Source organism: Schistocerca serialis, chromosome 8 (assembly GCF_023864345.2).
Source record: "Schistocerca serialis cubense isolate TAMUIC-IGC-003099 chromosome 8, iqSchSeri2.2, whole genome shotgun sequence".
Taxonomy (NCBI): Eukaryota; Metazoa; Arthropoda; class Insecta; order Orthoptera; family Acrididae; genus Schistocerca; species Schistocerca serialis.
Window position 1 is genome coordinate 184,290,617 of NC_064645.1, and position 21,223 is coordinate 184,311,839.

The 21,223-nt window shown below is 38.0% G+C and overlaps 2 protein-coding genes across 3 annotated transcripts in view; both read right to left on the reverse strand.

Annotated features, from left to right (window-relative positions):
• LOC126416097 (zinc finger protein PLAG1-like) overlaps nt 1–11,746 on the reverse strand; it is a 104,584-nt gene extending 92,838 nt beyond the window's left edge. The window contains exons 1-3 of the mRNA XM_050083595.1: nt 11,465–11,746; nt 11,330–11,377; nt 10,640–10,786 (exon numbers count right to left, since the gene is read on the reverse strand). Of these exons, the coding sequence (XP_049939552.1) occupies nt 10,640–10,786; nt 11,330–11,351 (169 nt within the window). The 5' untranslated portion in view covers nt 11,352–11,377; nt 11,465–11,746. The remainder of the gene's footprint in view (nt 1–10,639; nt 10,787–11,329; nt 11,378–11,464) is intronic.
• Nucleotides 11,747–12,349: 603 nt separating this feature from the next.
• LOC126416098 (GMP reductase 1-like) overlaps nt 12,350–21,223 on the reverse strand; it is a 91,138-nt gene continuing 82,264 nt past the window's right edge. Inside the window, exon 5 of one of the 2 annotated variants that reach the window (XM_050083597.1) lies at nt 12,350–15,404. In XM_050083597.1, the coding sequence (XP_049939554.1) occupies nt 15,206–15,404 (199 nt within the window). In that variant the 3' untranslated portion in view covers nt 12,350–15,205. The remainder of the gene's footprint in view (nt 15,405–21,223) is intronic. The other variant, XM_050083596.1, reaches the window with a different exon arrangement.

Genomic DNA, 21,223 nt, shown 5'->3' on the forward strand with positions numbered 1-21,223 from the left:
TTACAAGTTTGGCTTTTCAAACAAACTGGTCAGAATCTAATAATGTGGAATCACTAAATCCAATACCTGTAATACAGGGCACCTCAAGAGAATGTTTATATGTAAAAAGATCTCTGTGCATGAGCAACAAATCGGAGGAGAGTGAGGGGTATGATCATGGTTTGCTTGGTCTTTAGAAATTCGGCTGATATGGAGTGCTTCTTGAGACTGGACCTGCATTCTGTGTGCAAGAATTTTACAAAAACGGTGATTCGGTGACTGTAGCATGGATGAAATTTTGCAGTGATCGCGGACTGAATAATGTATACGAGGCTCAAGTTTCCCCTTATTAGGAAATGGATCAAAAAATTTGAGGAAACTGGTTCTCAACACTGGCCGAGGTGATCAACAATGGGTGAATCTGTGGAGCGTGTAAACCGATCTGTTTGTGATGATCCTAATCTCTGCATTCATAAGCACGCAAGCTTTTTAAATGTGCATAAATTATCACTGCAATGAATTCTGCAAAAATATCTTAAACTGCACTCTTACAAAATCCAACTGTTACTAAAATTAAAGCCTCAGGGTGCCAGACACAGTGTGCCCTTCATTTAACATCATCTTTTCTGACAGCTCATTTTCACCTGAATAATCTTGTCAATAAGCAAAATTGCCACTACTGAAGCGGCTTGCATCCTCAACTGAAGCATGAGAAACCCCTTAATTCATCAAAAGTTACTGTATGGGCTGGGGTATTGGTTCGAGGAATAATTGGTCCACACTTATTTGAGGACGAGACCAGCTGTGCAGTTACAGTGAATTCAGAATGGTATGTGACAATGTTAAATGACTTTTTGGTGCCTGATGTGTGAAACTGTCCTGGTTATAACCAAAGAACATCGTTTTAGCAAGACATAGCCACGGCACACATGTCCAGTGCGTCTATACTGTGAGTTTGTAAGGTTTTCCCTGGTAAATTGATCTCCAGGAGGGGTGATATAAAATGGCCCCAACACAGTCCAGATTTGTGCGCCATGGATTGTTTCTTATGGGTATATGTCAAATCTAGAGTGCATGTCAATAATCAAACTTCTCAGGAGCAATTCAAAGCAAACATTCATAGCGAAGTGGCAACCATCCCAGAATCTTCAAGCCAAGGTGTCAAGCAAAATTTTGTTCATCATTTAAATGAGTGCCATAGGCATTCTGACCAGGGGTGTGGGTGGAAACATATTCCTCAGGGCTAACAACCCTGAGTAGTATCTTTAGGAGATTTGTCCCCCTGACTCAAGAAGCAGCCAACAAGGGAGACACACTTTGTTAGAGATTTTACCCCAAGGAGCACCCAGTCTCCCATTTCCAAGGAAATGAAAAATAGCCATTAAGATTCTGGGGGCTTATGACATCATCCAAAGAATGACGTTGGAGGATTCTGAAACCTGCCTTAAACAACAAACCCAAAAATCAAACTCACCCAGCCACTTTTAATGTCAATTCACTCCAAAAAACAGGAAAACTTAAAACTTTAATAAATTTGGTAAGGGGAAAAATATAATATAACAGCTCTGCAACAAACAAGATTTACTGATGAATATCATTTCAAATCAGAAGGATTCAGGACATTTAAGGGGACACCAGCAAAAAGACTTATGATGAATGACCCCAATTTGGAACAGGTTTCACGGTAAACAAAAGCAAATTAAACTCAATAACAGAATTTAAATAAATTAATGAAAGACTTTCCACACTAACAATTGAACTGCCAAACAAAGCTTATACTATTTTAACATTATGAAAAAGGAAAGTTGCTACTCACCATATAGCGGAGATGCTGAGTCACAGGTAGGCACAACAAAAACTGTCACAAATAAAGCTTTCAGCCAGTAAGGTCTTCATCAAAAATAGACCACCCACACACACACACACACACACACACACACACACACACACACACAGACAACTGAAGCCTGAACTTTAGTTGTGGCTATCTGCGACTCAGCATCTCCGCTATATGGTGAGTAGTAACTTTCCTTTTCATAATATAATCCTGGATTTTCCATTGTTTGGCTTCTACTATTTTAAATACACATGCACCAACAACTAAGAGAAACAGAACACAGACAAAGCAAACAAAAATTTTGGCAGAATAAGTCAAACACCCTACATCACATCCCACTGAAAAACACAGTGTTTCTACTTGGAGACTTTAATGCACAAATTGGCAAAGAATGTCAGTACAGATCAACAGTAGTAGAAAAATTCCCTGCACATAAAAGAACCAGTGTAAATGGGGAAAGACTATGCATGCAGGATAACATAGTACTAAAATTCATCAAAAAACTTCCTAGAGAACAAACTACATGGGTAGTTCCAAATACGATTTGTGGTGAAAAACAACTTAATCACAATGCTATCAGTATCCAATGCAAAAGTTGACAAAAGTGTTGGTTTAGTTTCAGATCCACCATCCATCATCATATTCAAGACCAGACCAGTACTTCAAAAGAAAATTAACACAAAAAGTTTGACATACAGAAGTTATCTAAAAAAAAAATGAGTACAAAATGCAGCTAGAAAAATATCTAAATGTTGGGAACAAATTCAAAAAGACATTATTGAGACTGCAAATGAAACCATGCCGTTTAAAAAGAAATGGAAACATGCTTGGTGGAATAAAGATTGTGATGAGTTAATTATAAAAAGACAACAAGCTTGGAACATCTGGAATGCAAATAAAAACGATAAGAACACAAAAAAATTATAGAAGCAAGGAAACTTGCATCAAAAGGTCTCAAAAAGGTCAGAGTGCAATGTATAAAAGATCAATTAGTGTCAACTGAGTCACACTTAAACCAGAACACCACAAGGAAGTTTTAGAAAACATTCAAAAAAGACACACACACCACAAAGTTTACAATTTATAAATAAAAAAAATAGCATTGCATATAACAGCACTGAGAAATGCAGAATACTTACTGACAACTTCAAAGAACCACACAACTGTGATCTACTAAGAGAAGAATTTAATTTTGATAATGTAATCCAAACACAACCAGACACAAAGCCACCAACATCAGAGGAAATCAGAGAAATCATGAAATAACTTAAAAATAACAAAACATCAGAAGACATTATAGTTCCTGAATTTCGGAAACAAACTAGTGATAACATTATTCTATGTATAATACAAACCATTAATGAAATTTGCACAACAAACAGCTTAACAGCTTACCATCAGAATGGACATTAATATTAATCCATCCACTACATAAGAAAAGAAAGCCAACTGATCCTACAATTACAGAGGGATCTCCCTCTTGCCAGTAACATATCAGATCCTGACCATAGCACTTTTAAAGAGAGCTGAAGGAATACTCGACCCATAGCTAGTAGAATATCATGCAGGATTTAGGTAGGGGAGGTCTTGCACAGAGCAAATACTAAATCTAACAAACTTAATAGAAAATGAGGAAAACCAGAAACTTGAAATAAGAGACACTTTCATAGATTTTAAAAAACCATATGACTCAACTGATAGAAATGCACTAGTCAGCATTACACAGGAATTTGGACTCAACAATAAAACAACAGAGATAATTAAAGAAACTTTAACAAACACAACATCAAAAGTAAAATTTATGGGGGAACTGTCAAACACTTTTGAAATAAAATCAGGAATAAGACAGGGAGATGGTTTATCACATCTACTTTTTAAATGCACATTAGAGAGTGGAGAAAATGTGTCAATACTAAGGGTGTTCACCGAGGAAGAAACCAAAATAAAATCACCACAGATTGTCCAGCTTTTGCAGATGACATGGCTTTAATTACTGACTCACTGGATAGTGCCAAAGAACATACTGCATAACTACAGAAACAAGCAGACAAAATAGGACTTAATGTATCATTCAAAAAACACATTTCATGAGAAACAGCAATCTTAAAATTCATAAAACACACTATCTAAAACCAACTATTTTAAATCCCAAGAGAATGGAAAACAAGCAACACAAAACAAAAGATAGCCAGAGAAAATTAATACATAAAATGGATAAAACATTCCAAATGACAAAAAATATGTATAAAAAAAAATAAAAAATAAAAAAAAACTTTGTCCTTGAACACAAACGTAAGAAAGTGATAAGGCCTGGAACACTATATGCAGCAGAAATACCAAAACTAACAAGATTTGGGAATCTCGAAAAACTGGAAAAAGTTGAAAAGAACAATTCTAAGGCAAATACTGGGATCTAGAAGTAACAGTACTGTAGAATACAAATTAAGCTCAAACAGAAATATCTATTTGAAAATGGAAAAGATAACTGATGAAATGAGGAAAAGAAAACTATAGTCCTATGGACACACATACTGAACAGATAACAACACACTAACCACGAGAATACAGCTACAAATCCAAACCCAAATGGCTCACTGAAATTGAAAAAGTGATGAAAAATAGAGGAAATAGAATGGACACAATAGATAACAGAATACTTTTTAGAAAAGCAACACAAAAAGTAGGATTTCAGGAAAGAAAGAGGTCTGCAAAAGGCAGAAAGTGGACCCAGGAAAAAAAGAGCGACACTCTGAAAGGATGCAGGAAGTGTGGGAGCAATGAAAATTAAACTCAGAGAACAAAACCAAGGTTCATTGACCATACCCTCCAAAAGGATTATTCGAATAAATAACTACATACATAAATATTAATCTGGAGAAAAACTATCTACATGATTTTCAGCAATTAGAAACAGGAATACATGCATGTAAGAAAACATGGATGTATTCATGGATGAAAAAGGCCTGGAAGTATTACCTCCAATTATGTTTTCAGGTACAACAACAGACCGCGAGTTAAACTGACAATAGCAGATAAACACTGTTTACAGTAAGTTAAAACAGTAATGTCTGTAATGAAAAGGCTGGCTTAGGGTGCACTGTCATGAACATCTTAAGCCATATATGCAACATGGAATCACACAACAGAGGGAACTTCGTCAGAGAAATGAAAAGAGTATTTACATTATAGGACCGAGCGAGGTGGCGCAGTGGTTAGCACACTGGACTTGCATTTGGAAGGACGACGGTTCAATCCCGCGTCCGGCCATCCTGATTTAGGTTTTCCGTGATTTCCCTAAATCGCTCCAGGCAAATGCCGGGATGGTTCCTTTCAAAGGGCATGGCCGACTTCCTTCCCCATCCTTCCCTAATCCGATGAGACCGATGACCTCGCTGTCTGGTCTCCTCCCCCCAAAACAACCAACCAACCATTATAGGAAAAAATTACAGAAAAAATGACTTTGGAAGAGAAGCTGAAAGAATCTTTTAGTAATCGTTTTAAGGATATTAAAATCTCATCATTTCCCTCACTGTATTCAAGACCATTGTGGTTGCCATTACGAAATCCCACTGTTCATCCCGTAAGAAACGGAACTTCAAACAACTGTGGAGTCTTTCACACTGACTACAGACCTTTGAAAAAATGAGCTCAATATTCCAGTAACATATTAAAACAAGCATTACCAACTGAATTCCAATGCCTCAAAACTCAAAACTGATCTTTCCCTGCAACCCTAAAAATTTTTATGGTATAGGAAGAACCCCATAGTGTGGCAGAGTGTGTAACCAGAGAATGAGCCTAATTTGCTTGTTTACCCTGTGAATAACAAATCTCACATACCACATTACAAGAAAATGAACTATCATTAGACCTAGCTGTATCACTTATTTACAATCGAAGACAATGTCACAAAACTGTATTTTTTCAACCTCTGTATTGTAAATTATTATGAACTGTGTTGTGTAGTGTATTGTAAAGTATTATATAAGTCAGTTCAAATGGTTCAAATGGCTCTGAGCACTATGGGACTTAACATCTGTGGTCATCAGTCCCCTAGAACTTAGAACTACTTAAACCTAACTAGCCTAAGGACATCACACACATCCATACCCGAGGCAGGATTCGAACCTGCGACCGTAGCAGTCGCGCGGTTCCGGACTGAGCGCCTAGAACCGCTAGACTGTATAAGTCAGTGTTATAAGTTGTAATGTATGTAGTGTGTAAGCTGTTTTATGTACACATTGTCTAGATCATAAGCATGGTGCACAATAGGTGTAAAAGCATATCACTATAGACAAAGATGCTGGATGAAACGAGTTTACCTATCAAGAGAGTATTGCGTGAAGTCTTCAATGGCTAATGTAGCAGAATATTGTCTTTCACAAAACACAAAGAAATTCTGGTCATATGTAAATGCTCTTAGCGAATGAGACAGGAACTGAAATTTGGCAAAAGCTGAACTCCATTTTCAAATGTTCCTTTACAAAGGAAAATCTAGAAAAATTGCCAATTTAATTCTTGTACCAATTAAAATACAAGTGAAATGTGTGTTAATGTCAGTTGCTGTCAGTAACAGCTGAAATTGTGACAAAATGAACAAAGCTCCTGGGCCCGATGGAGTCCCTAACAGATTTTATACTGAATTTGCAGCTGAATTGGCTCCTCTTCTAACTATAATCCAATGTAGATCATCGAACACGAAACTGTACCCAGTACGTGGAAGAATGCACAGGTCACATGCTTTTACAAGGTTAGTAGAAGCAACCAACCAAACTACTGCCCACTATGCTTGACTCTGAATTGTTATAGAATCTCACAACATATTCTGAGCTCAAACATAATGCGTATCCACAATGAGCCACGAAGTTTCACAATGCACTATCTTGAACAGAATGATCTCTCCTGTGCTAACTACACTATGTTATCAAAAGGATCTGGACATCTGGCTGAAAATGATGCACAAGTTCATGGTGCCCTCCATCAGTAATGATGGAATTCACTATGGTGTTGGCTCACCCTTAGCCTTGATGACAGTTTCCACTCTCACAGGCAAACGTTCAATCTAATGCTGGAAGGTTTCTTGCCGAATGGCAGCCCATTCTTTAGGGAGCGCTGCAGTGAGGAGAGGTATTGATGTTGGTTGATGAGGCCTGGCATGAAGTTGGCATTCCAAAACATCCAAAAGGTGTTCTGTAGGATTCAGGTCAGGACCCTGTGCAGGCCAGTCCATTACAGGGATGTTATAGTTGTGTAAGCACTCCGCTACAGGCCGTACATTATGAACAGGTGCTCGATCGTCTTGAAAGGTGCAATCACCATCCCCGAATTGCTCTCCAACTGTGGGGAGCAAGAATGTGCTCAAAACATCAATGTAGGCCTGTGCTGTGATAATACCATGCAAAACAACGAGGGGTGCAAGCCCCCTCCATGAAAAACATTACCACACCATAACACCATGACCTCCGAATTTTACTGTTGGCACTACATAAGCTGGCAGATGATGTTCACCAGGCATTCACCATACCCAAACACTGCCATCGGATCACCACATTGTGTGCCATGATTCGTCACTCCACACAACATTTTTCCACTGTTCAATCATTCAATGTTTACGTTCCTTACACCAAGCAAGGCGTCATTTGGCATTTACCAATGTGATGTGTGGCTTATGAACAGCTGCTTGGCCATGAAATCCAAGTTTTCTCACCTCCCACCTAACTCTCATAGTATTTGCAGTGGATCCTGATGCAGTTTGGAATTCCTGTGTGATGGTCTGGATAGATGTCTGCCTATTACACATAACGGTCCTCTTCAACAGTCAGCGGTCTCTGTCAATCAACAGACGAGGTCGCGCTGTACACTTTTGTGCTGTATGTGTCCCTTCACATTTCCACATCAGTACCACATTTCACTATCACATCAGGAACAGTGGACCTAGGAATGTTTAGGAATGTGGAAATCTCACGTACAGACGTATGACGCAAATAACACCCAATCACCTGACTACACTAAAAATCTTTAAGTTCTGCAAAGTGCCCTATTCTGCTCTCCCTCACAAAGTCTAATGACTACTGAGATCATGATATGGAGTACCTGGCAGTAGGTGGCAGCATAATGAAGCCAATATGAAAAACTTACGTTTCTGGGGTGTCCGGATACTTTTGGTCATGTAGTGTAGCATGGATTCCTAGAACATTGAGCAAGCAAAGTGTAACCGGCATTTTTCTCACATGACATAATGAAGGCTATGGATCAAGATAGTCAGGTATATGGAGTATTTATTGATTTCTGAAAAGCATTTGAATCAGTACCACATCTACACTTCTTGTCAGACGTACTATCATATGGTGTATCAAGCAAAGTTTTTGAGTGGATCGAGTATTTTTTGGGTAGGGAGGACCATTATTTTGGATGGAGAGTCATCATATGACAGGGTAGAAGGGAAATGTGTTGGGACCCTTGCTGTTTATGTTGTATATTAATGAGCCTGCAGATAATATTAATAGTAACCTCGGACATTTTGCAGATGATGCAGCTATCTATAATGAAGTACTGCCTGAAAGGAGCTGCATAAATATTCTATAAAACATCGATAACATTTCAAAGTGGTGCAAAGATTGGCAACTTGCTTCAAATATTCAGAAATAGAAAACTGTGCACCCCAAAAAACGAAAAAGCATGGTATCCTAAGACTATAATATCAATGAATCATAGCTGGAATTGGCCACCTCATACAAATACTAGGGTGTAACACTTTGTAGGAATATGAAATGGAATGGTCACGTAGGCTCAAGTCATAGGTAAAGTAGTGGTAAACTTTGGTTTATTGGTGAAATGCAGTCACTCTACAAAGCAAATTGCTTACAAACCACTCATGCAACCCATTCTACAAAAAGGCATTTAAAGAAATTATTCTTCCTGTGTCCCACGTGTGAATGGGATGGGAAGAAACGCTAATAACTGGTATAATGGGATGTACTCCCTGCCATGCACTTCCCAGTAGTTTGCAGGGTATAGACGAATATGTAGAAGTAGACTGATGTGCCCTAAGTACATATCTGTACAAAACATTATTTACAGGACCAATAAAAATCACAATCACTTGTACAACTTGTACTGCACGCTACAGATGGACCAATAAATGTAATACAATCAATACTTAAATCTGAAAATGCTACAGCAATAATACAGCACTTTCATTCCACAAATGAAAAGACCCTACCTATGAAGCCAACATATATAATTGACACATCTAACTGATAAACTAAAACTGGACATGATGTAGCTACAAATTAACATAATCTGAATTAGATTTGGAAGTACTGTCACATTACCCAAATAAATTTTACAGAAGTTAAGTGTCACTTCATAATTGTATATGGACACATTTGCAAGATGATAAAGTGGTTCATTATACCATTATCAAACTGCAAAAAACTTAAGGGTGCTTAAGTTTTTGTAACATATCCATGTTCCTCCAAGTAATGATGGAATGTTTCATAATTATTATTTGGCTTTAATTATGAAAGCCAGAAGCATAATCTATTTACGAACAGAGTACATGAAATACAAAATGATGAATAAATTCAAATTTGGGTTTGAAATTGTGAACATTAAACAATGTTTTTTTGGTAAACCAGTAGTAAACAAACTGAGAAACTAGCAATGAAGGTTTGGTTGTTACCGTGGTGCTATTGATTGTATTGTTAAGTAGATGAAAGAGAAAGTATGGGAATGATTGAATAGAATGACAGAGTAACAAAGGCAGTGACAAAAGGGAGGCCTTTTAAGGTAATGTAAGAGTTTTTGTAGCAATGAAGAAAACAGGAAGCTTTGAAATATTAAGACACTTAATTGCAACAAGGTATGTGAATCAGTTCGTGTGTGTGTGTGTGTGTGTGTGTGTGTGTGTGTGTGTGTGTGTGTGTTTGACGTTTACGGGCGCTAAACAGCGGGGTCATCAGCGCCCAAAATCAGTTCGTGCCCTATTTCAAGTAAAACCATCTACTATGTTTAGCGCACACAATTCATCAACCACAAAGTGTGAATTCCTTTAAACATTTAACTGTCTAACCTTAAGGCTGCCAAATTAGATAAAATGATTATATTGCAAGTTCAGTAGTTATTTTCAATACAGGAGACACAAATCTTATGCCAGGAAGTTTGTTTTCACACATGCTCATACCTTTCATCCTACTGAAATGTGTGGAATTGTATGTGTACTGTGTGCAATTAATACAACTGAAGAATCTACCTGAAGTGCAGTACAACATCTGCATTTTTGAAGTTTTTCAGAAATGATAGCATTTTTATTGATAGGGGTGGAGATGCAATGAAAGAAAAGGTAAAATCCAGTTTGGCATTCAGTTGTACAGGTGTAATCATATAATCTTCCACATGTGATGGCATTTATTAAGTAATCTTATCTGACAGGTTACAGATCAATGAAACATAATTTTCCACCACAAGCAATATTTAGCATGAAAGGTGATATAGTAAACCACACATTACTTTGTCATTGAACAAAGACTACAATGGTGTTCTTCAAATTGTCACAGATTACGACAAAAATGAGGATTTTTGTGGGCACACTGTAAATCAATATTTCAGGAGTAGCTAAATGTCTAAGCAGAAATGTGCTAAGGCAGCATCTGATAAAGAGATCTCATCTGTAAACTCACTCTTTCTGCCAAAATAATGATATTGTGACATCAGTTAAGATGGGCTTCACAAAATGCATTTAAATAATAAAAAATAATAAAGAAAGAAAAAATTATGAATATGGACAGTTTGAAAATTAGAACATATGAATTTTTTGTTTACCGTGCTTTGTATCACGATTCCTCCTAAGCTCTAATGCTGATGGCAATGACTGTCTTGCTCTGCTAATAATGGATGAGTCAGGAATAATAATAAGTGGTCCGTGTTGATTACATTCACCAGTATTACTATGCTCACAATCTTCACACCCTGAAATTATAAAGGTTTAGCAATAATTCTTATCATCTGGTAATGGAACGTTTATTTTCTCTGGAATAAAGCTTTCAAGAGGAAAATTATAAAAAATTTTATATACTACAACAACCAGTTTTCAGCACTGATATAAGAAATATGCTTAAATCAACACCAAGTTACTGTGGTGCATTATTATTTCATTCACTGCAGTAAAAACAACATCTTTTTGTGGAATAATTAAGCAATTCTGTTATAAATTGTGGATGATACTGGAACAAAGGCTCCTATTATTTTCCGCTTAAAATGGTTTAATTAAATTTTTACCTACTTAGGAAGGGGTTCTTTTGATTAGTTGCAATGTTTAAAAAGGCAAAGTTAATAAACTGAGGTGAATTGGCCAGCAAATTAAAAACGAAGTCAAGGCCAAAGAACAATTCATGTCAACTGCAAATATCCAGTTAAAATTAATGACCAAGTTCTTTAACACGTAAGTCTTAAACACTTAATAAGTACTTTTATTTTAGAAACCTTCTTATACTCAACAGCCTTATCACTCACATAAGTTGGAGTCATCAAACATGTCATAAGGAACTTGGTAGGCAGCATCTGCAAATGTAGGTCATCATTTGATATCTAGAACAAAATACAGCAACACAGCTGCTAGATATTTAAAATACCAAATACAACTCTAACCTTGAAATGTAATCAAGGTTACTGTCTCTTCCTATATCTTTTATCAAACTGTCACAACGAAAATCGGGGGATATTCGCGAAAATAACACTCCTCTCTCTGATTTTATTCAATGCCATTGAAATGTCAAAATAAAAAGTTCGCACAACAACAAAAATTGTCAGAACTGTAGTTTTTAGAGGCAACGTCGTCATTTAGTCTTAATTGTTATAACGCCAAGCACTCGCACTACATTCTTCAAGCACTTTAAATTTTGATGCTTTCCCTTTAAATTTGTTTTTGTTGCGTCGTAATCTCTGCACGTGAGCTCAGACAAATTTTGCTCAACTTGAAATGTCATAACTTACACGGACATGTTTTCAAATTATTGTAAGTTTATTTAAAATTAGTTCTAAAAATAATTTAAAATTACAGGTACGACAGACGTAGTTTTAATTTTTCGCATTTCCTAAAATTCGTTCCGAAATACGCAATATCGTTCCACAGACAATGCATGTGGTAGACATATTTTGAATGGTGAATCATGGGTAAAATTGAGCGCGAACCGATGGCCAAGGACTGTTTCGTGTGACGGCACCCATTTCGCCAACAGGTGGCAGTAGTTCCAAAAATGGCAATCAGCTGAGTTGTTGCAATTTATTGAGTCTCCGAATTTCGGTCCGAGTAACGCTTCGAATTCTTGCTACCGGATCTCAGATTAATTTTCGCTAGCACGACGTGTACTTCTGTTTTGAAAGCTAATCTGCCATTACTGATAAATCGTAGTGGAATCTAGAAGTGTATTTCTAATGTACTTAAGAGAGAGGAGACGATAGGTTGGTGCATAAAGGATTTTTGAAAATGAGTACACAGTTAAAGTCAACAGGTTTATTCAAAATAAAATTTTCTATTAAGCAACAATAAATTTTAGGCATATAAATATTTATAAACAATAAAAGTTAATTGCAAAATACAGTTGTTTATATGTGATTCCTCTTGTATAATAGTGCGTTTAAATCACAGCCTTTTTGATCTTAATACTATATCTTGCATTTTGGTAACATGGAAACTAAGTATTATTTCGTTTAATATATTTGAGCATAGTATGTTTTAATGTCCAGATGCGCAGTAAACATACATCATGAACTAAAGTGTGCTCTCTTCAAAATAATTTTAACTTTAGAATCCCTATTATATCAATTACAAGCTTTGACAGGATCACATTTTTTTTTACATTAAGTATAAATAAAATCACAAAACTATACAAATTTTAAGAAGTGTCAAAACATAACTTATAATTTTGAAGATACATTACATATTTGACAACAGCAAATGTGCAGGGTGTTTTTATTAGTTTTACTACAAGTCACATTACTGATAATCAAAAACATGACAACATTTTTGAAACAGATAATCAACTCACAGGTAATTAAATATAACTGTCTTTTCAGCTATAAGTTGATACAATGTTATTGACAGCGTGCTATTGGCAGCCAGTGATATAAAGTATGGTCTTGCTATCTGAAATATACCTATTCAAAATTGTTTAATATGCTGCTGCAGGGTTGCTTTATTTCTTTGGAAATACAAGAACATTCTATTTTGTTTTTAATTCTTTTTATATGCATGGAAAATTTTTAAACACTTCTTGTTGCCCTTGTATGGGTGTTTGATGAAGTTGATACAGAAAATACCTGCACCTATCTTCTGTACCATTGAGGCACACCAACTTGAGCAGTATTGTGAAAGTTGTACATTTTATATTGGGTCCTATCCACTAATGTTGTGCATTGTGTCTGTATACTTGTAAGGGAACTGTCAGCACGGTTAGATATAAAACAAGCCAAGAAGCAAATAATCGGCCAAAATTTATTATTGGAACTCACCCCCCACCCCCGGAAAAAAAACACACAGACAGACTGATGTGTAATTTAGCATGCGGTGTAGGTTAGGTTGGAAGTTGATAATTTGGTTGTGAGTTGGCAAAGCCAGTGAATGTGAAATCAGTAAAATCTGGTTGTGGTAACAAATTGTCCTGTAATAAAGCCTAATATTAATATTTGTGTCCTACTGAAATGCGCTTTGGGGGGAAGGGGGGTGTCCAATATGAAACTTTTACCAAATAATTAGTGAAGCGCTTATGTACAAAAGATTAATCTTTCATTTGGACAAGCTCAGCATTCTAATTTGACAAATGAAACACCTATGTTTGTATTTTTTCTGGGTCATCTTACAGCATTCAACTATTAACCCGTAAAATTCAAATGCAAAAGCTGGCAAACTGTATCATCATTCAAACAATGTGCTACTGAATGAAGGGAGAACACTAACAGTTTGAGAGAAGAGCATTTGTATTTGCAATAAGTCAGGTGGTGAACTTGTAATATTTGATCAAGTATGGGCAAATGCGAAGAGAAAGACAGGTGGGATTTAGTAGTATTGACTAGATTTTTAAGTATTATTATGCATAAGGAGCGTAATTTAAAAACATTGATAATGTCTGCCATATATTATGCTTATTTATACTGGTAATGAAGCATCAATCACAATGTGCAGAACCTACAATCTGCATGTTGGAAACAGTAGATCATTTATAAAAGGTACTTACAGAGTTGCTATGTAAGACACAAATTTTGAGACTCTTGACAAGAAATAAGACATATTTGGAAGTTTAATGTACACTAAAATCCTCGAAGAATGGTACGTGTACTCAGGTTCAATAACAATGAAAAAGAGCAATATCTTACATTAATTTCTTTTTTCCTTTTTTTTGCCCAAAGGTATTTGGAGAATAAATAGTGCAGAAGGAATATTACAATAATAAGGCTTAAGCAAATCTGCCTACAGATAAACACTGTCACAAATGGCAAATAGATTAGTGTCTGTAAGCTCTCATACAAGTGATGGTTCTGAGCTGAGTTGAAATGTTGTAAACTGTCCTTTATTGTCTTGAGTTGTTATACCGCAAGGACTTCCTCCACAAATAAATAAAAAACTGAAACACTAGTCAGATCTTTGAATATACTTCATTTGTAAGTAGTCTACTACATGAAAGGTGCATCACAAAAATAGTTGTCATTTCACCATTGGGTATACTTCAGATTTACACTTACATTTACCCACTCCACTCGACACACCCCCTCAACCCCCATCTGCCTGCTGAACTGCAGCCCTAACATTAACACAGCAAAAGGGTGACAGAAAATAAATGGAATAGTTCCTGCACCTGGATATGGAGCCCCCCCCCCCATGCAGATTGAAGAGGCATTTGAAGCTGTACTTTATGTACTTTGCTAATTAAGAATTTACAGCTCTATTATTATTATTATTATTATTAACAGAGTTGAGTCTAATTGAGGAAGATAAGCAGTGAAGACCAATGATAATTCAACCAAAATTGTATTAACCGACTGAAAATTTTCAAGTATTTTTTGGTTTCTACATCAGACTATCTTTAACAAGAATAAAATTTTAATACGTTTAGATGAGACATCATAATTGATTAATTAAAGTTAATCAATATCTATATTTTTCATAGAGAAATCCTGCAGACGTAAGTATTTGTAGAATTTTATTCTTCTAAGATAAATAATTGCTAAGCAAATTGTGCTTAGTTTAAGTGATTATGGGAGACAAATGAGAGGTGGTCTCTGTCTCCCTCATTGTTTTAGTGAAGGGTGCTTCACAAGCAGTGTCATACAAAGAAGCAAAGGCACAAATTGTTTGTCAATGGAATGAAAATTTAGACCTAATTTTCAGGAACATTAGTCACCCTTAGTTACACCATCATACACTTGATTTACTTGCTGTGTGCAACGAATAAAAGTTGCTCGACGAGGCAATTCCTTTAGTTTAGCAGCACCTGTGTAGGTACAAGCAGAACGCAAACCACCCAGTATGTCTAAGACCGTTGACTCCACATCTCCTCGGTATGGCACTTCCACTGTTTTTCCTTCAGATGCTCTGCAAGTAAAGCAGTGAATAATTTTAGAAATAGAATAATGACACAACACTCCAAAATAAAAATGTAGCTCTGCCCCCCCCCCCCCCCCCCTCCATCCACATACACACACCAAGCTTTCAGAAACAAAATTTCCTCTGGAGGGGGGCTGGGCCAGAGAGAGAGAGAGAGAGAGAGAGAGGGGGGGGGGGGGCGCTTCAAATGCCAAGAGCTGTTGGTAAATGATCCCTTATTCACAACAAGTATCTTATCTTGATCAGTGCAAATGAACATCTTATGTTAAGGGACAGGCACTCCTTATTAAATTTCACACTTCTGATTCATTTTACCAATAACAGTTTTGTCCACTGAAATATTATGGTGGCACGTTTGGCTTGGCTAGGTAAATCTCAATATATTTTCAGAAATACTCTCATACAGTTGTTCTATGGAGCTGCTCCAGCCATACACAAAACTTTAATATTTTCTGAAGGTCGTGCCCCACAGCTCACAAGTATTTGAAAAGTGTCATATTGGAAATATGACTTTTTCAAATACTTGCAACCTGTGGGGGGAGGGGGGGGGGAGGTGGCAGCACCTTCACAAATGAAGTTATTACATCAGAAAAATGAGAGGTGAAGGTTGGAAGGTATGAGAGTATTAATGGATTGAGCAGAGAAGTTACACTCAGGATCCTCGCTGCAGGATGACTCATCAACACAGAAATAATTTCTGTAACAGACAAGAAATAATTGGCACAGAGGATATAATAAAAGAAACTTCGCAAAGTCAAGGTTTTTCAGAGATTGCTGAATCTATCTGAAAAGAATCAAACTAATTTCAGGCCTCGATTTGTTACTGGTAAGTGCATTGTAGGTTTACTGTACATGTCAAAAACAAAGCACCAATCACAAGCAGTGGCTGGAAACTCTTGGCCCCATCTCATGAAAGATGAAAGTCTGCCAGAAATGTTTCAGCCACTATTTTGTATGGTAAAAAGGGTCTCATCTTAATGTGTACCTTGCAAAGAGTAAAGTATTAACTATATAGTATTATGGAAGTCTTCACAACCAGGGATCATTCCTGAGACAAAGCTTAGGTTGCAAACGAAAGTAGAATACATCCTGTTCATTGTTTCTTTTTGTCTATATCAGATACTCTCTGTATTTAATTTAGAAGTTAAGGTTACAACTCACAGAACAGTAAAGGCATTGAGTCATTGGCTGACACATAAATAGGACTGAAAACTTTGGTAGCTTTGGACTTTGCTGCTGAGGCACCTTCTGCTGTACCTAGTGCAGTGGATCTGCCCCCACAGCAGGGTGAATGGTGGGTAGTAGGTGCTGGGTGCTAACACATTTGTGTCACTTGAGGTGGAGGGCCAATGTGGAGGATGGGTGTCTGGCTTTACCTGTTTGCCCTATAAGTGAACAGGTGGCCATTACTTAAGCAGGATCTGAGCAGGCACAGGTGGGCAGGGGCTCACCAGTTATCGGGAGTTCCAATGGTAGGCACATTGGAGCCCCTTCAGAAGAGAGTGTCCATGGCTAAAAGGAAAGCTAATGTGCACTCGATTTGTCTACCAGGGGTCTCATCCAATATGTGGAAGCGGCCTTGCCTTTGGCTATGTGGGATGCAGTCATCTGTAAGTTCTGGCTCACATTGGCACCAATGACTCATGTCACATGGGTTCTGAGGCTACTGTCAGTTCGTAGATGTAGGTGGTGACAGCTGCTGACGTCACGTGTGGGATGCAAGCAGAGCTTGCAATTTACAGCATTGTTCGCAGAGCTGATTGGGGTCCTTCAGTATGGAGCCGAGTGGAGGGTCTCAAACAAAGGCTTTGTCAACTCTGACGGTCATAACGCAACCTTCTAGACTTGCGTTATCAGATGGGGAATTATAAGACTGCCCTTCTCAGGTCAGGGGTGCACTACACAGAGGAAGCAGCTGCTCTGGTTGCTGGGTACTTGTGGATTACACACGTGGTTTTTCAGGCTAGGCAGTAGTTTGAGGTACTCTGATGAACACTCACCATTTTATACGCAGACAGGGAAATCAGATCATGTTCAGAGTAAAGACATTTCAACTATCAAAATTTGATCAGTAAGTTGTTGAAGTATTTGTAATGAAGTTCCCAAGTTTACTGCCCTCCAGGAAAGTTCTCATGTTTGAATTATTCTTGGGACTAAGAGCTGGTTAAAACCCAAAGTAGAAAGCTCTGAGATATTTAGTGAGTCCTGGAATGTTTATCAGAAAGACCAATTAGATGTCATAGGAGGGGGAGTGTCCAATGCAGTTAACAAAAATATTGTCACCAATGGAGGTTAAAGCTGAGTGTGACAGTGAAGTTACCCCGGCATTCATAACAGGCGTAGGTGAAACCAAGTTAATCGTTGAACTTTTTACTGGCCATTCGACTCTGCTGTGACAGTTCTAAGGGCCATTCAAAGAAAATCTACAGTCAGTACTGTGTAAATTCCCAGGTCATTCAGTACTAGTTGGAGGCGATTTTAACCTAATGAGTATAGACTGGGATGTCCAGGGATTCATTGCAGGGGGAGCAGGCAGGCAGTCTTGCGAAGTACGTTTTGACATGTTTTCCAAAATCTGTCTTGAGTGGCTAGTTTGGCACCCCACACACAATGGAAATATCTTACACCTTGTAGCTACAAACAGGCTGGATTTTATCAACAGCTTCAGTACAGAGACGGAGATTAGTGATCATATCATTGAACTATGGTTATGAAAGTTAATAAATCAGTCACGAAGGCTAGGAGAGTATTTCTACTAGAAACAGCAGATAATTAATTGTTAGCATCTCACTTAGGCAATGAATTGCAATCATTTAGTTACAGTATGAGGGGCACAGAGGAATCACGGGCACAATTTAAACCGATTGGAAATCTGTTCTCTGGACAAGTACATGCCTGCTAATTAGATTAAGGACAGAAGAGACCCACCATGGTTTAGCAAGGTAATTTGGAAAATGCTGAGAAAGCAAAGGCTTTTTCACTCGTGGTTCAAAAGAAAACACCCAAATGACAGGGAAAAGTTGGTAGAGATTTGTGTGTATGTGGAAAGATCTACACGCGAAGCCTGCCATACCACCGTCATACCTTAGCGAAAGATCTGGCCGTGAAGCCATGAAAATTCCGGACCTATGTAAATCGTTTAGCGGATCTAAGGTTCCCATCTAGTTACTCATTGACCAGTCTGGTGTTGCTATTTGTTGTTGTTGTTGTTGTTGTGGTCTTCAGTCCTGAGACTGGTTTGATGCAGCTCTCCATGCTACTCTATCCTGTGCAAGCTTCTTCATCTCCCAGTATGTACTGCAGCCTACATCCTTCTGAATCTGCTTAGTGTATTCATCTCTTGGTCTCCTTCTATGATTTTTACCCGGCACGCTGCCCTCCAATACTAAATTGGTGATCCCTTGATGCCTCAAAACGTGTCCTACCAACAGATCCCTTCTTCTAGTCAAGTTGTACCACAAACACCTCTTCTCCCCTACCCTATTCAATACCTCCTCATTAGTTATGTGATCTACCCATCTAATCTTCAGCATTCTTCTGTAGCACCACATTTCCAAAGCTTCTATTCTCTTCTTGTCCAAACTGTTTATTGTCCATGTTTCACTTCCATACATGGCTACACTCCATACAAATACTTTCAGAAACGACTTCCTGACACTTAAATCTGTTAGCAAATTTCTCTTCTTCAGAAACGCTTTCCTTGCCATTGCCAGTCTACATTTTATATCCTCTCTACTTCGACCATCATCAGTTATTTTGCTCCCCAAATAGCAAAACTCCTTTACTACTTTAAGTGTCGCATTTGCTAATCTTATTCGCTCAGCAACACCCGACTTAATTCGACTACATTCCATGATCCTCGTTTTGCTTTTGTTGATGTTCATCTTACATCCTCCTTTCAAGACACTGTCCATTCCGTTCAACTGCTCTTCCAAGTCCTTTGCTGTCTCTGAAAGAATTACAATGTCATCGGCGAACCTCAAAGTTTTTATTTCTTCTCCATGGATTTTAATACCCACTCCGAATTTTTCTTTTGTTTCCTTTACTGCTTGCTCAATATACAGATTGAATAACATCGGGGAGAGGCTACAACCCTGTCTCACTCCCTTCCCAACCACTGCTTCCCTTTCATGTCCCTCGACTCTTATAACTGCCATCTGGTTTCTGTGCAAATTGTAAATAGCCATTCGCTCCCTGTATTTTACCCCTGCCACCTTCAGAATTTGAAAGAGAGTATTCCAGTCAACATTATCAAAAGCTTTCTCCAAGTCTACAAATGCTAGAAACATAGGTTTGCCTTTTCTTAGTCTAGCCTCTATGATAAGTCGTAGGGTCAGTATTGCCTCACGTGTTCCCATATTTCTACGGAATCCAAACTGATCTACCCCGAGGTCAGCTTCTACCAGTTTTTCCATTCGTCTGTAAAGAATTCGCGTTAGTATTTTGCAGCCATGACTTATTAAACTGATAGTTGGGTAATTTTCACATCTGTCAACGCCTGCTTTCTTTGGGATTGGAATTATTATATTCTTCTTGAAGTCTGTGGGTATTTCGGCTGTCTCATACATTTTGCTCACCAGATGGTAGAGTTTTGTTAGGACTGGCTCTCCCAAGGCCGTCAGTAGTTCTAATGGAATGTTGTCTACTCCTGGGGCCTTGTTTCGGCTTAGGTCTTTCAGTGCTCTGTCAAACTCTTCACGCAGTATCGTATCTGCCATTTCATCTTCATCTACATTCTCTTCCCTTTCTATAACATTGCCCTCAAGTACATCGCCCTTGTATAGTCCCTCTATATACTATTAGGAAATTAAAACAAAAGCCAAAATTTTAAATTAACACGTTCAAGAAATCATTCACACAGGTGAATCATACAAGCATACCACCATTTGACCATCACACAGTCCCATATGGACGACACAGTAATTGGCATCCCTGGTGCAAAGAAACAACTGAAAATGTTGAAAACAAACAAGTTGCCTGGTCCAGATGGAATCCCAGTTCGGTTTTATAGGTAATACTCTACAGCTTTGGCCCTTTACTTAGCTTGCATTTATCACAAATCTCTTGCCAGTGCGAAGTCCTGCGCAACTGGAAAAAGAGTGCAGGTGACTCCTGTATATAAGAAGGGTAAAAGAATGGAACTGCAAAATTACAGACCAGTGTCCTTTACATCACTTGCTGCAGAATTCTAAAACATATTCTGCATTTGAATGTAATAAATTTCCTAGAGACCGTAATGTGTATGTCCTCGTATCAGCGCAGATGTATAAAACATCGCTCATGTAAAACAGTTTGCTCTTTTCTCACATGGTGTAATGCGAACTGTGGCTGAGGATGGCGGGGGCGGGGGGGGGGGGGGGGGGGGGGGGGCAGCAACAGGCACATTCCATACTTCTAGATTTCCAAGAAGCATTTGGCATGGTACTCTGCTACAGACTTAACCAAGGTATGAGCATAAGGAATGCCGCTCCCAGAAATTTGAGGGGCTCAAACAGTTCTCAAATAATAGAACCCAGAATGTTGTCCTCAATGGCGAGTTCATCAGAGACTAGGGTATCATTGGAGTGCCCCAGGGACGTGCAACAAGACAGCTATTATTTTCTATATACCAGGTGGTTATAATTAAACTTTCCCTATCTGATGGAAACTAATTACTGTATAAATACCAAACTTGGTAGCATTAATGTCAAGAGTATGGGGTGCACGATTTCCATGCATTTCAGCACCGCCATCCAGCTCCAACAATGGACACCAGGTGCCGTGATCAGTCATCGTGATTCATAGTCTCACACACCTGATCCCAGTTG